Source organism: Carettochelys insculpta, chromosome 31 (assembly GCF_033958435.1).
Source record: "Carettochelys insculpta isolate YL-2023 chromosome 31, ASM3395843v1, whole genome shotgun sequence".
Classification (NCBI taxonomy): domain Eukaryota; kingdom Metazoa; phylum Chordata; order Testudines; family Carettochelyidae; genus Carettochelys; species Carettochelys insculpta.
The window spans coordinates 2,646,557-2,661,037 of NC_134167.1; the positions used below are offsets into that span (position 1 = coordinate 2,646,557).

Genomic DNA, 14,481 nt, shown 5'->3' on the forward strand with positions numbered 1-14,481 from the left:
GTTTGTTCATTTAAATAAAAAGAAAACATTTTATCACTCAAAGTAGGATAACAGGATGGTGTCAAATTGAACAAAACATTCATGTCCAACATTCAGCCCAGTATTGCAGACATCTCGCACTGCAGCATCATAATGCTTAATTAAGCTATTTCACTGTGTCAAGGCTATGTCCCCACTCTGGCACTCCGAGTGCAGAAAGTGGGAGAGAGCAAAAATCTTAAAACACCTTGCCTACACACAGGCTTTAATTTAAAACTTCCCAAGGACACAGATCCCCTGGACCCTGGAGGGTATGCTGCCATCATCCAGGTAAAACAAAAACCGGTTAACCCAGGAAGACGTATCTGGGACTATCTCCCCATGGGGGTACCCCAAGCTCCTAACCCTCCCTTCAGAAAGAGTCTAGAATAAAGAGCTAATTTAGTAGCTGGCACCTTCTAGCCCATGCGTGTCCAACCTTTCGGCTTGCCTGGGCCGCATTGAGTGAAGAGGAATTGTCTTAGGCCGCATATAAAATATATAATATAGTTAATGTATATAAATCACATAATAATGTTAAAACTTTACGATCTTGTGGGGCCACATTACTAACTGTCCAGGGCTGCATGCGGCCTGCGGGCTGGACACGCCTGTTCTAGAACAAGGCATACATATTCATGCACCCTTGGCAGGATGCAGGTATCAGATCAATTGCTTATATACAGTCACTACCTTTATGCACAAAACAAGAGAAAAAAAATCTTGGGGTTGCACACAGAGGGGGAAACATCAAGTCAAAGCAAAAAAAGGCAGCAAAACAAGAAAACAGAGCTAGCCAGTCCAACCAACTTGAAAATAGCTGTAATCTGATCACATCTAACTATACATTTCTCTTTTACTTACATCTTTATGGCTGATTTTGAGATGGCCAAGATATTTATGGGATTCATATCAGTTGCCTGGGAGACATCCTTCTCCCTCCAGCCTTTCTTCCACCCCAGCAAACAGAAAGACCCCTTAAATTGCAATTGTTCTTAGTTCAAAAAAGTCACTCCACTGCCATTGGCTCACCTGGGCTCAAATTACCTGAGGAAGAGATTAATCCCTTCCCTGCCTCATTCATGAGGCACTGAGAGTAAATTTTGTTACAAGGGAACATACTGCTGCATCTCTGTTCAGTATCAACAGTGGCCACTTCTGCTTTGACAAGCTGAATGCTGCTTTGGGAAATGGGTGGGAAAGGCAGAGAGTATTAGGAGTAAATTGCCTAAAATTACAGCTGCTTTTAGAGGGAAAGAAAGCTTGCTATACCATACTGTGTATGTGGGATTGTTTGACAGCCACATAATTAGAGACCTGCAAATCAGCAGACACGCAGGACTCATTTTTGAAGATCAGGATACAGACACAAATTTTGTATCCAGAACACTTAACATTTGCAATATCCCTGGACATTTTTAACTATGATTATTCACATCCCTGGATATCATTGTGGATATCTGTGGCTCAGTTTTACAGATGCAAATATCGCAGCTGTACAGGGCTCTGACACATAATCCAGTCCTTCTTTTGATATACCTACTTTTAATTATTTCACTGTCCCCTTTGTTGTGCTAACATCTGAAGTTAGACTGGGAACTTCTTGGGACAGGAGCAGGCAACATAACGAAATGGCGGATAGTAACAGAGAGATAGCCGTGCTAGTCTATATACTATGAAAACAAAAAAGCAGTCCAGTAGCACTTTAAAGACTAACAAAATAATTTATTAGGTGATGACCTTTGGTGGGACCGACCCACTTCTTCAGATCAGATGATGAGGATAGGTGCAAAACAAGGCCAGGTGAAATCTGATGGACAGGCTCGCTGGGAGAGTCACGCCTGGGGGTGCAGGTCCCTCCGCCCACCCCAGGGGATGCAGAAAAAGGCCAGCACGAGTTCCGCGCTGTTTGCAGCGGGCTCCCCAGAGCGTGGAGAAACGGACAGACGTATTGCAAGGGGGGCAGGCGAGGCTCCGGGAGGAGCAGCACACAGGAGCCCCACGGTCCAGCAAGCAAAACGCCCCCAGCCAGCAAATTCCGACCCCCCCCCCGCTGTTTCCTTGGGTGTCTTCTCAACCTCTTCCATACCCGCTCCCCACCACGCCGTAGCGTCCCCCTTCCCCTTCCCCTCGCCCCCCACCGTCTGCCCCCTAGGGCCCCCTCCCCTCACCAATTCCTGGATCCCGCACGATCTGACCGAGGGAACGACGAGCCGGACCCGCCTCCTACATTCAAACTCATTCGCTCATTGCAGCAGGAACTCCGGTATCCCTCCGCCGGTATCATGCACGACTGAGCCGTCTCCCCTCCCAGCCCCACCAACGTGCGCATATGCCATCCCGACCAGGAGAGTGGTAGAAAGCAGCCGCCTCCGGCAGACTTGGATACTTAGATAGCCTGACAGCGGCTGGGAGGGAGGGACGGACTACTTTCTTTGCAGTGAGTTCCGACACCGTACAAGAAGCAGAACTTGGACGTGATTGGATACGTATTAGTTTTGAAATAGTGTCCATCAAACGGACGGTCATTTCCTCCACGTGACACAGCTGAAGCAATCAGAAGTCGAGAGCATAATTTGACTCCGCCTTATGCAAATAAGTCTCATGCCGTTTGGCAGTCACTAGAAACGCCCACCTCCGCGCCCACACCCACTATCTGAGCTCTGATTGGCCACAACTGAGACCCCGCCCCACTGAGGCCGAACTTTCTCTGTCAATCCTCCCGCCCTAAACTCCCCACACCTGCCCTGATAAACGTCCCACCTGCATCTGCTTCTCATTGGGCGAGAGCAGTGGGAAGTGGGTCTCTGATTGGATCTCGTCCCTGTCCGTTACAGCAGCTGGCTTCCGGGTTTGGGAGCTAAATACCGTGGCCTCGGAAGCGCGGGGAGTATGCGGAGGGTCACCCTCTTTGTTAATGGCTCCCCCAAGAACGGGAAGGTGAAGGGACTTCGAGGAGCAGGAGGGGGGCTTAGATTGTAGGGGGGTGGTGATCCTGGGGAGCAATGGGGGGAGCGCTGAGGTGGGTAGGAGCTTGGGTAAGTGGCAGAGTTCGAGGGGTTCTTGGGGTTGGGGGCGTGGAGGGAGGTGCCTCGGGGCTGCCCTGGGTAGCAGGGCAAGGGGGAGGGGTGCCTCTGAGGGCCCGTGGGGAGGCGAACGCCCAAGTGCTCTGAGTCTTGGTATGTATTTTTGCTGGCGCCCCAGGCGTGTGGATGTTGTTGGTCCGCGACCCCCATCTGGCTACAAATATTAGTAGTTCTCCTCGGGGGAAGAGGCGCGCGACCCCTTTGCCCTCTGGAGAGGGAACAGCCCAAGCCTCGCTTCTCTGAGCAGGGGAACCGCAGCAGAAGCTCGAGGGCTTCAGTCCCAGGCAGGGGCCTGGAACTTGGGCTCTGACCCCCACCTCCGCTCCTGAGGCTCTCCTCTGACCATTTTAGTCTTTGGCAGTGGGGCTTGGCCTTCACCACTTGGTCCTAGTAAGTCTAAGGCAGTGGTGGCAACTCCAAAGGAGGTCATGACCTTCACCTTGAGAACCCCTGCTTAGCCTAAGTAACATGAACTGTCTCTTTTAATATTTCAGTGAGTAGGAACTTCAACTCCACTCCCTTTCACTTAAGCATATTTGAAAACTTTCAGACTGACCTGCAATAATTCAGTTTATTTCACTGACTATAGGCGACTTCTCCATTTACTTAGCAATTTGGTTGTAAATGTGAAACACAAAGCTTGTGTATCAAACATTTAAGGTTGTTTTGGTTATGAAAAACTGTTTTGTATGTTAAAATTCTAGTCACTATCTTAATGCAGCTTGACAGTAGTAACAAGCAAATATTTATCTTGTAAATAATATATACTTCAAAATGGTGAATGATATACTAAAACATACAACTAAGGATCTGGAAGCATTATGCTGTCTAATTCAGATAAATGTATGCAATTTATAGTATCAGAGGGGTAGCTGAGTTAGTCTGTATCTTCAAAAACAAGAAGTCCTGTTGTACTTTATAGACTAACAGGAAGGTAAGGGCCAGCCATGTCTGGTTGGTTTCCAGACTCCTGAGTGGCTGGGAGCTGGGCACCAAGGGGCAGCATGATTCCTGATTCAGGGACACTGGTGGGAGGGGAAACTTTTATGGCTGGTCAGTTTCCCAGGTCCCACAACCTGGGAGACTGGAAAGAGGCTGCCTCCTGCCTTCCCAGCTCCCCAACACTCTGGAAGCCAGGAAACTTACCAGTCCTGGTGAGTTGGTCAGTTTCCCAGATTCTGCAAGACCAGAGGAGCCAGGAACCAGGCCACAGCCTAGTTTGTCTCCCCTGAAACTTCTGCAAAAATTTAAGTTACATGGATGTTGCTGGAATGCAATCCTTGCGTAACTTGAGGGTTTACTGTCGGTTGCTTCAAATTGTTCACTAAATTTGAACTCTCCTCTTAATCATCTGTTACTGGCTATTTTTGCAATGGACTTGATGTATCCCTGGTTGCCTCCTGGCATGGCACTTCTAATATTCCCACTTGTAAAGCCCTGGAGGCTTTTGTTTTCCCATAGCTAGTTATTCTTGGGGAATTGCTGGGTGTTCTTATCCTAAAGAAATTTTGCACTAATCTCATCAGTAGAAAGGCCAGAGAACAAGAGGGATTTAAAATAAGTTTTAAATTCTACAAAATAGAGTAGAATTCTGATAGTCATTGCACATTCAGTAACAAGTGCTTAATGCTGTGCTACTTTTCAATTATTACAAAGGTACAGCCAAAAGAAACCACTTCAACTCATTAGAAAGGGCCATTAGATTGTGGCATGAGGGATTACTGTATTTTTCTTATCTGCAGCACTAAATTGCCTGTCTTCTCTTTATAGGTGGTGGCTGTTTATGGGACACTATCAGATTTGCTATGTGTGGCTAGTAGTAAGCTTGGAATAAAAGCAACTAGTGTGTACAATGGAAAAGGTGGACTTATTGATGATATTGCTTTGATTAGGTAACTCTTTTGTCCAAATAAAAGCTAACTTAATTGAAGGATACTGATATGCTAGTATATGAAAATGAGGAAAATGCTAAAGTTTGTGTGATTAGAAAACAGGCAGTCCTAGTGGATCTTCAATAAGTAGACTGTAGTACTTTGGAGCAAGAACTCTCAAACTTCATTACACTAATACTCCCTTATGGCAATAAGTAACGACACAACCCCTGCTAAGGAGGACCAATGCCTGACATCACCCTGGTGTCCAGCTCTCTGGCAAGGGGCTGGTAACCTAGGGTTGCATCCCTTGGGCTTCAGCCCCAGGTGAGCTGGCTTTGGCTTTTGGCTCCAGCAGCTCTAAGCCAGCCCAATTTGTGGTCCTGAAGCACAGCTTGAAGGGAAAGCAAATTGAGTCACAAATAATGATCACTTGTGAAATGCCTCATGACTGTGGCTTCCATCCTGCACACCCTTAGTCATTTTATGCCCTGAAGCAAGGAGTATACATGTTTGCTCCTTTACCATTCTCCCATTTTCAGGTTCTTTGTTTTGCCAAAACTGAAATGTTTGGTATCATAGCATGTTCTTTTAAACTTGTAGAAGCTCGTTAAATGTCATTACATTGATTTGAATGGTTAAACAAATGTGCACAGTTTAATTCTTCAGCCCTTCCACCTGTGAATTATGCATGAGGATTGGACATTAAAACTATGTACTTCAGAGATTCCGTACACTTAACGGGACATACAACAAATGAACTGAGCTAAACTTGCTAAGTAACAGGGCTTGATTCTTGCCTGGCTTACACTTGTGAAAATTGGAGTTTCCCTATTGAAATGGAAGTATCCCCCACCCATAAAATAGGGGGAGATCAGAATTGGAGAAGACTCTTCATAAACCATTTCCATTACCTGGAACTGATAGTTGTCCACAGACAAATGACAAATATTTAACTTTATACAATTGTTTTCTTTTTCTTCAGGGATGATGATGTTTTGTTTGTTTGCGAAGGTGAACCATTCATTGGTAAGTGTGGGGGTGTTTCTTAAAAAGGCATACTAGTTGGATTTAAAGTAAAGTACAGAGGAAATTCTTTTCACAACAGTTTTCAGAAGTGGTATCTTATGGAATCATTCAGAAATACCTTTGACTAAAGCTCAGTTTGTACATTTTGTCAATGTAGATCCTCAGACAGATGTAAAACTTCATGAAGAACTAACAGGGTCGCACACAGATTGGTTAACGCTAAATGTTGGAGGCCGATACTTTACAACTACTCGGTGAGAATACAACTCTTTACATTTTTGTTTTAGAAGATTTTAGACTTCAGTGAGTAATGGTGTTACTGACTTAACCACTGGATGTTCACTTAGTGAGTCTTCAGAGGGCAAATAAAAACTTTGGAAAAAAATCACTTGTTCAGGGGAAAATCTCTGTGCAGTTCATAGTACTTGCTGTTACTGATAGTATAATCTTCTAGCCAGTTTTCAATACTATTTGAAATCTTATCTACCACACTCTAATCAGAAGTTCTTGCTTATTAAGATGTCCTATCGGAAGACATTTATGACCTATTACATGCTGTTGTGTAAAATAGGTCTGGTACAGCATTCTAATTTAGCATCTTATACTGTCATTTTCCAAACTTGGTACATGAATTTCTTTGTTATGATGTACCTCTTAAGCTATGCAAGCTAAGAATAACTTGAGTTGCTTTTTCTTCCAGGAGCACTTTAGTTAATAAAGAACCTGACAGTATGTTGGCTCATATGTTTAAAGATAAAGGTTGGTATGTTAATCTACTTTATTCCTTAAAGTTAGCAGAAACAATAGAAATGCTGTCAACTCTTTTCAAAAGTAAACCCCCTCCTTTCAAGTATGGTAGAGTACCAGAAAAGTTAGACTGCTTTATTTTCACTAGTTGTGCTTATTTGTATGGTGTGTTGAAAATAAAAATATAACTAGCTATACTTGTAAATAGCTTTAGTCACACTCACTCTAATTATCCATTGTTGCAATTAATGCACTCTATGCTAACACTGTTCAAGAGACAAAAAATCAGTCATGATCTTGTAAAACTGAGTCCAGTTCTGCTCTGACTTTTTCACCTGTTAGGTCATATGCACATAAGATGTGGTCTGAATTCAGTTGCCCCATCTTTGGGTCCTTTCAAGTAAATCTCTTATTTTAATCACTATGATCTGTTACTTCAAGTGATGTGAGGATTTGTGGCAATAGTAACCTGAACATGAAAACAGTTATTGTATCAAATTTAATGCTTTTTTCTGTTTTGGGTGGGAGCAGATGCCTGGGGGAATAAGCAGGATTACAGGGGAGCATTCCTAATTGACCGCAGTCCAGAGTACTTTGAACCAATTCTGAACTATTTGCGTCATGGACAGCTCATTGTAAATGATGGCATTAATTTGCTAGGTATGTACTATCTGTGACATCCCTAAAATGTATTCCTTGTCAAAAGGTTAAACTGTGCCCTAGGTACATTAACTAATTAAGTTACATGTGTGCCTGAGGGGTTTTTAAATCTTTGGTACATTAAGTTTAATTCTGTGATTCAGTTTAGTGAAAATGTTTCTTCCTATTCAGCTTTACTGCTGTAAGTATTGTCATGCAGTAACCAATTACTATAATTCCAGTTGATTCTGTAACCTGCATGTATGCCAGAACTACTTCACCCTTAGGTAAACACTGCTTGTGTTAGAAAGTTACTAAATTTGGATTTTTCCTTTATCTGTGAATCAAGTCTCTTCCTCCACCCCATTCCATCAGATTATATGGGTGACAGCTTTATTATATATATCTCAAAACTGTTTAACCTTACAAGGCTGAAAGCTAAGTCTCTAAGGTGTGAGAAGTCCTCATCAGAGACATGCTGTTCACAGATGCTGCTGCTGAAGTGTCTCTCAAGACCAGCTTCAAAAACTGCTGGATCAGTTCTCCAAAGTGTGCAAGGACTTTGGGCTTACCATTAGCCTAAAGAAGACAAATGTACTCTGTCAGGATGTTGCTGAATCCCCATCAGTCAGCATTGACAAATATGTTAGAGGTCGTCCATGAGTTCATTTACCTTGGGTCCACCATCACTGACACCCTGTTGGACACTGAGCTAAATAGGAGGATCGGAAAAGCGGCCACTACTCTGTCCAGACTCAGCAAGTGTGGAATAACAAGCTGTACACTCACACCAAAATGCAAGTCTACAGAGCCTGCATCCTCAGCACCCTCCTTATGGCAGTGAGACTTGGACCCTGTATGCCCGCCGGGAAAAGAGGCTGAAAGTCTTCCACTTGCACTGCCTCAGGCGCATCTGTGGAATATCATGGAAGGACAGTGACCAACACCACCATCCTCGAGCAAGCTGGAATCCCAACCATGCACACCCTCCTCAGGCAGCGTCAACTCCGCTGGCTTGGCCACGTCCACAGGATGAACGATGGAAGGATTCCAAAAGACATCCTGTATGGTGAGCTAGCCTCTGGCAAAAGACCTCCCGGATGCCCCCAGTTGTGCTACAAAGATGTCTGCAAGTGAGACCTCAGAGGTAGACATCGAGCTGGACAACTGGGAATAACTAGCAGACGACCGCAGCAGATGGAGGCAGGGGTTACACAAGGGCCTTCAGAAGGGAGAGCTGAAGATCAGGCAGCTCGCAGAGGAGAAGCGAGTGCACAAAGCACAATAAGGACTTGGCAGACACCCACTACATCTGCAAGAGATGCAGCAAGGACTCACTCATGTGGGTCGTCTTAGTCGCAACGGACGCTGTAAATGAAGTCCTCCTTTGAAACTTTAAAGGGCGCAATCCATAGTCTATGCAGACTGAAGGATGCCTACATTTAAACTCAGCAAGATGCTTTTGTCTTCCTGAGTTAGACAAATTTGGGGTGTCAGGGTTGGAATTGAATTTATGCACTTCCAATCTTGGACATATCTGGCAAATCTTGAATTTTAAATGGCCTTGTATCCCAAGTGAAGGGGAGAGCTTGGCATTGTGCAGGAAGGGAATCTTGTTAAATAGCCAACACTTTATCTTTTGCTAGGTGTCTTGGAAGAAGCCCGATTTTTTGGTATTGATTCATTAATTGAACCACTGGAAGTAGCTATTAAGGTAACTTTCTATTTATCTTTTAAAGCAATTTTAGTTCATCACTTAAATTCTAAACTCTGATGCATCTTCCTTGCAGAATTCTCAGCCAGCAGAGGATCATTCTCCTATATCCCGGAAGGAATTTGTCAGATTCCTACTAGCAACCCCAACTAAGTCTGAACTGCGCTGCCAGGTATAATACAAATGTTGCTTTCAGCTGTAATGCTAGAGTCCAGTAGCAAAATATCTATATCAGGTGACTGAGGGGGAAGGTCAAGCCATGTGTGGCTTTTTTCTCCTTATTCATTTTTTAAACGTGAGTTGACTCAGATAGGGCAAATCGAGAACCAAGCATGCAGAGGGAGAAAAAGCCCTTCTGTTTTGCTTTCTTTTCCTGTTGCAGCCATTCATTGACATTCTTGTTTAAATGCAAAATGAATATAACTGAGTACAATGTATGAGATTTGGCATTTACGTTATGTGGAGCAGGTGGTAATATTTTCCTGATTTAGGAGGCACAGAAAACTGGTTAGCTTTGTACAGTGTTGTAACTTCCATAGGTAAATTCATCTGAAAGTATTTGTTCAGATATGAATTTATAATAAAATACTAGATACTTACAGGACAGCTTGTTGCTGTTTCTCTTACAAGCACAAGGAAAAGAAGGGGATGAAATAGAATTGAAGTCTTTCAAACAGGTTGTAGTAATGTCTGCAGTTTAACTGGTGCTAATGCTCTTTACGTAATCTAAGGCTTCAATACATCTAAATTCTTAGAAATGATAAAACAAATTGTTAGAGGCCTCAGACATGTTAAAGTTGGAATAAGAACTCTGAAGCTTGATTCAGTTTTACACTTAATCACCTAGACTAAACCTCATTTTCTTAAGGGCTTTCTTTTCTTAAGGGTCTAAACTTCAGTGGTGCAGATCTCTCTCGGTTGGATCTTCGATATATAAACTTCAAGATGGCTAACTTAAGCCGCTGCAACCTTGCCCATGCAAACCTCTGCTGTGCAAATCTTGAACGAGCTGACCTGTCTGGCTCAGTGCTTGATGTGAGTATTGTCTTTGGAAAGGCTGAGCTGTTCTTACATACTATAGAAGAGCAATTGGAACAGAGTAGTCCCACTTGTTCTAAAACACTTTTGCAAGCTCTTGAGTGTCTGGATCACTTCACAGCTCTATTTAAAAAGTCTTACTACCCCAACAACTTGATCTGACCTATTTAGCTACATTTTAAATGCTGCATAAGCTTAGTTCATCTAAAAAGCTTTGGTTTCCTTCCATCCCCAAATCCAGTTTCTCTGAAGTAGTGGTCTACAATAACTGAAAACAGCTCTTGATCTGGAGCTTGTAGCAGCTCCACAGGAGAACTACTGTGTGCTGTTGCATTACTTACATCCTAGGAGGCTGGTGGGGGAACAGTGTTGCAACACTTCACTCTCCCTCCTAGGGTGGAAGCATACCCTGTGCTAGAATATAATACAGCACTGAAACCTAAAGCTACCAATTATGTTGGTAAACTATGTCCACTGAGGGATGTGAATCAGTTACACTGACCCAGTACCCATGTGGAGAGTGCTGCTGGCTCAATGTAGATGAGCTACATTGATGGCAGACCTCTCCCCACTGGCTGAGAGCAACTATGCTGCAGAACTTAGATTGGTGCAGGCACTCTGCTGTGATCTCAGTCATATAGCCATAGTCTAAATTTATCTGATCTGAACAATTGTTCTTAACTTTTGGTCTCAGCAGCTCTCTGAGCTGTGTGTAGAAACTTACTGCTGGCATGCACATGTCTTTCAGTGTGCAAACCTCCAAGGTGTAAAGATGCTCTGTTCCAATGCAGAAGGTGCATCATTGAAAGGATGTAACTTTGAGGATCCCTCAGGCCTTAAAGCTAACCTGGAAGGTAACAAATACTCTTCGGTACCCACACTTTCTTTCTTACTAAGTGTAGTCAGTATTTGAGGGGAGGCTTTGCACAGAGGATTGAGCATGTTACTCAGTTTTCATCTTATGTGCTTAGAGTTGGGAAGTCAGAAGCCCCATCATTGGCAGTGTTTCCCCAGTAAGTTTCTGGGTTTGTTTGGTTTGAGTAAATTTTTTGGTAGACCTATTGCTTTTTAGGTGCTAACCTGAAAGGCGTTGACATGGAAGGAAGTCAGATGACAGGAATTAATCTAAGAGTTGCAACTTTGAAAAATGCAAAGCTGAAAAACTGTAACCTCAGAGGAGCAACACTGGCAGGAACAGACTTAGAAGTGAGTAATGTCATACCCAGTAACTTGTCTAATACTGCTAATGTCAGCTTAGTAAAACACAGTACTTATTCCTTTCAGCTCCATTATCTGTTAAAAGGCACAAAGGAAACTAAGCTGGGAACAATGAACAAGCACTAAGTTTTTAGCAGCTGTCAGTTTTCTTGGACTTGTTTTTTATTGCTCCAAATCATACTCCTGATCTTGCACTTACCCCTGGGGCACAGACACTCAACCTTAGTTTTCAGTTTGCCAAAAGATTTGGCTTTTGTTTCAAAGTGACTGATCTGAACGGTGCATGGAGATTTTAGTCCACTTGACTCTTAACAAAATCATGCACTCATTGAAGATAGCTGGAGCCTTGCTATTGACTTAACCAGGAAGAGAATCTTGTTACATTGAGCAGAGCAGCATGGGAAAGCCTGTCCTGCTATTAGAGGTCATACAATGTCTTACTATAGTTGGCTCTCAACATTCATGAGGGTTCTGTGTTAGGCACCCTGGTGAATGCTGAATTTTTGTGAATATGGCAGCCCCTGGTGGCTGGTGCTCTCTGCCCCAGGAGAGACAGCAGCTGACAGCACTCCTAGCCCTAGGGGAAGTGGCTGCTCACTAATTTGAGTACTCAAACTGACTACTTGGCGTGTTCACATGCATTAAAAAGCAGTTGGTTGCTAGCATCAACAGTACTTGCTTCTAAATCAGCTATGTTCACTGTGGTTCAAGTGCTTTGAGATATTGTCTCAAATTCCTTTGCTAGTTTGATAGCTGCTTGTGGTAAGCAATCATAATCTAAGTTCACCAGGAGCTGCTAATTTAGGATATGTCAAGCTAACTTGCTGCTTCTAACTACCATTCTGCACAAATTGGGAATACTTTATATAAGCTTAGATGCTCACAGAAGCATTCTGCATATGCTTAACTGAGGCTTTTCTTTTCTATCCTTTAGAATTGTGACTTATCAGGCTGTGATCTACAGGAAGCTAACTTGAGAGGCTCTAATGTAAAAGGAGCTATCTTTGAAGAGATGCTGACTCCCTTACATATGTCTCAGAGTGTCAGATAGGACTGTATGTGCTGAAGAGGAAGAAATGAAAACACTTGAACTTTCTCCATCCTTACTTTGTAATCTAGACATACCATTTATTAGACAATAATATCCTCAGTAGTGCCTAAGGAAACACCTCTAATCACTTTTTGGTGGTGGGGGCTCTTATTTAATAGATCTGAGAATAGACATCTTTTGAATGGTGAAGGGAAAGTGGTCTGGTTTTAAAACCAGAAATGCTAGTGGTTTTTTATGGGTTAGCATCACCTTATTTGGAATGCATTTCTAGGATTTTAATTTATATAAAGCACAGTATATGCAATTATATTACATTTTAGCTGCAATATAATATAAAATATACAGTAGCAGAAATGTTCAGGTTTATAATTAGTATTTCTACAGTTGATTTATCCATGGTATATTAAAGGATGAATGTGGTGGGGAAGGCATTCCCAAAACACATTTGCAGGTACCACTTTGGATGGCTGTGTGGAGAGGAGGAACAATATTTAATGAAGTCTCCTCACAGGTAATGCTGCCTTGTAGCTTAAATTTAGGTTTGCAGTGGCTCAACCAACTCCTGAAATACATTAGAAGTATCATTGCAACTGTATCTTCACTAGGAAAGTGCATAGTAGAGCTGTTTATAATTAGAACTGAAATAAGCATGTTCTCATAGAAACAACTTATTTAGTCCTTTGTGTCAACATGGAATGCTGCCTAGGGGAATTCTTTCTAGCTTGTGTCCCCTCTAGCACCAAGCCTAAACGTGTTTGGGGACTTGTCCCCTTCAATTTTTAAACAGGAAGTGAATTGGGAAGGAAGAGGCAGAGTTCAATCCTCCAGCAAAGTGAACACGGACTGAAGGCTGAGCCTTTTTCCCCATTGTCACTACTGCTGTGTGGAAAGGTAGCTTAACAGTGCATACATGCTGTGCAGGCACTCTGTGTACTGTGGAGTCATGGGTAGCCTGGACCATCCACAGTGCTCCATGTTGGACTTAGAGCAGCCATGGGACTCACTTACCTGTTCAAAACACTTTCCTTTGCCATTCTCCACCTGTTTGTGCCCGCCTGTTTGTGCAAAGGAAATCATGGATTTGTGCAGTACAGAAAGCCTTATGGGATCTCTGCCAAGCAATGAATTTCATTCAGTAAACGTCACACAATGTAATGCCAACTGAATCTCTCAAATGTCTCCAGGATTGTTCTGTACACAAATGCAGACTTCTTACACCACAACTAGATGCATCAAGAATACTTACCTCTAACTTCAAATACCAAGCTCAAAATCCATGTTCAAATCAAAGGAAATACCAAAATTATTAAGATAGGGATACATGTAGTAAAGCTTCACCTAGCTTGCCAATGGGCAATAGTGGTCTGAATTACCACAGCTACTTCAGTGGGTTGTAGCTGTAGAGGTGCAGCTCTACCACGTTCTCTACAAGGTAGGCAGCATGGTCTTAAGGGTTATAGCAATGCCACTTATTTTCCTAGGAAAGATCAGCTCCAAGTAGCTTATTTTCAAGATAGCTTTGAGTTTTACATGACCTTGTTGGCTCTAGGTCTCAGACAACTGGTGCAGAGTTGAGATTTTTTTCAGGATTAAGTCTTTCAAATTACTGAACACTTTTAGTGAAATACAGTAGTATCTTCATGGCAAAATTAGAAGTTGTTTCTTAATCTACCATTTTCCATTATGGGGGAAGTGTAATACACTGAAGAATGGATTGTATGGCTAGTGAAGTGTAGTTAAACTAGCTATGCTTTTGTAGCAAGCAGAAAATATTGTATGAAATCTATTTTCATAATCCAATGTGTAAATTCTATTTAAACTGTTTCACTTATCTTGAATAACCATAGCACAAGGCATTGTTTATTTACAAACAAGTTTAAGGTACCTCTTAGTATGACAAGTGCAGGAATAGCCAAAAATAGCATGTTCTGAAAATACAGGTCTTAGCTTAATAAACTGGCTGCATAAATAAACAGTAAAGTGTTTTAAAGGAGTCTTATATTTTCCCAATTTTATTAAGTTAAAATGCTTTGCCACAATATGTGGGACTCTTAACTTAGGTGGACCAAG

At 42.6% G+C, this 14,481-nt stretch overlaps 1 protein-coding gene across 4 annotated transcripts; it reads left to right on the forward strand.

Moving 5' to 3' along the window:
• Window positions 1–2,871: 2,871 nt before the first annotated feature.
• Window positions 2,872–14,401, forward strand: KCTD9 (potassium channel tetramerization domain containing 9). Of its 4 annotated transcripts, none has more exons than XM_074981603.1 (12): window positions 2,872–2,958; window positions 4,875–4,996; window positions 5,961–6,004; window positions 6,162–6,258; window positions 6,705–6,763; window positions 7,283–7,411; window positions 9,037–9,104; window positions 9,181–9,276; window positions 9,990–10,139; window positions 10,891–10,996; window positions 11,215–11,348; window positions 12,295–14,401. In XM_074981603.1, the coding sequence occupies exons 1-12, from the start codon at window positions 2,911–2,913 to the stop codon at window positions 12,409–12,411; spliced, it is 1,170 nt and encodes a 389-aa protein (XP_074837704.1). In that variant the 5' UTR covers window positions 2,872–2,910; the 3' UTR covers window positions 12,412–14,401. The 4 variants fall into 4 exon arrangements, with proteins under 4 accessions (XP_074837704.1, XP_074837707.1, XP_074837706.1 ...); XM_074981605.1 differs by having other exon boundaries at window positions 2,910–2,952; window positions 4,874–4,996; XM_074981604.1 differs by lacking the exon at window positions 2,872–2,958 and adding an exon at window positions 2,976–3,056.
• Window positions 14,402–14,481: the final 80 nt, after the last annotated feature.

Coding starts and splice junctions, on each gene's coding strand:
- KCTD9 (XM_074981603.1), top strand. CDS start 2,911: ATGCGGAGGGTCACCCTCTTTGTTAATGGCTCCCCCAAGAACGGGAAG. Junction 6,764..7,282: donor TCATATGTTTAAAGATAAAG/GTTGGTATGTTA, acceptor GGGTGGGAGCAG/ATGCCTGGGGGAATAAGCAG. Junction 10,997..11,214: donor CCTTAAAGCTAACCTGGAAG/GTAACAAATACT, acceptor ATTGCTTTTTAG/GTGCTAACCTGAAAGGCGTT.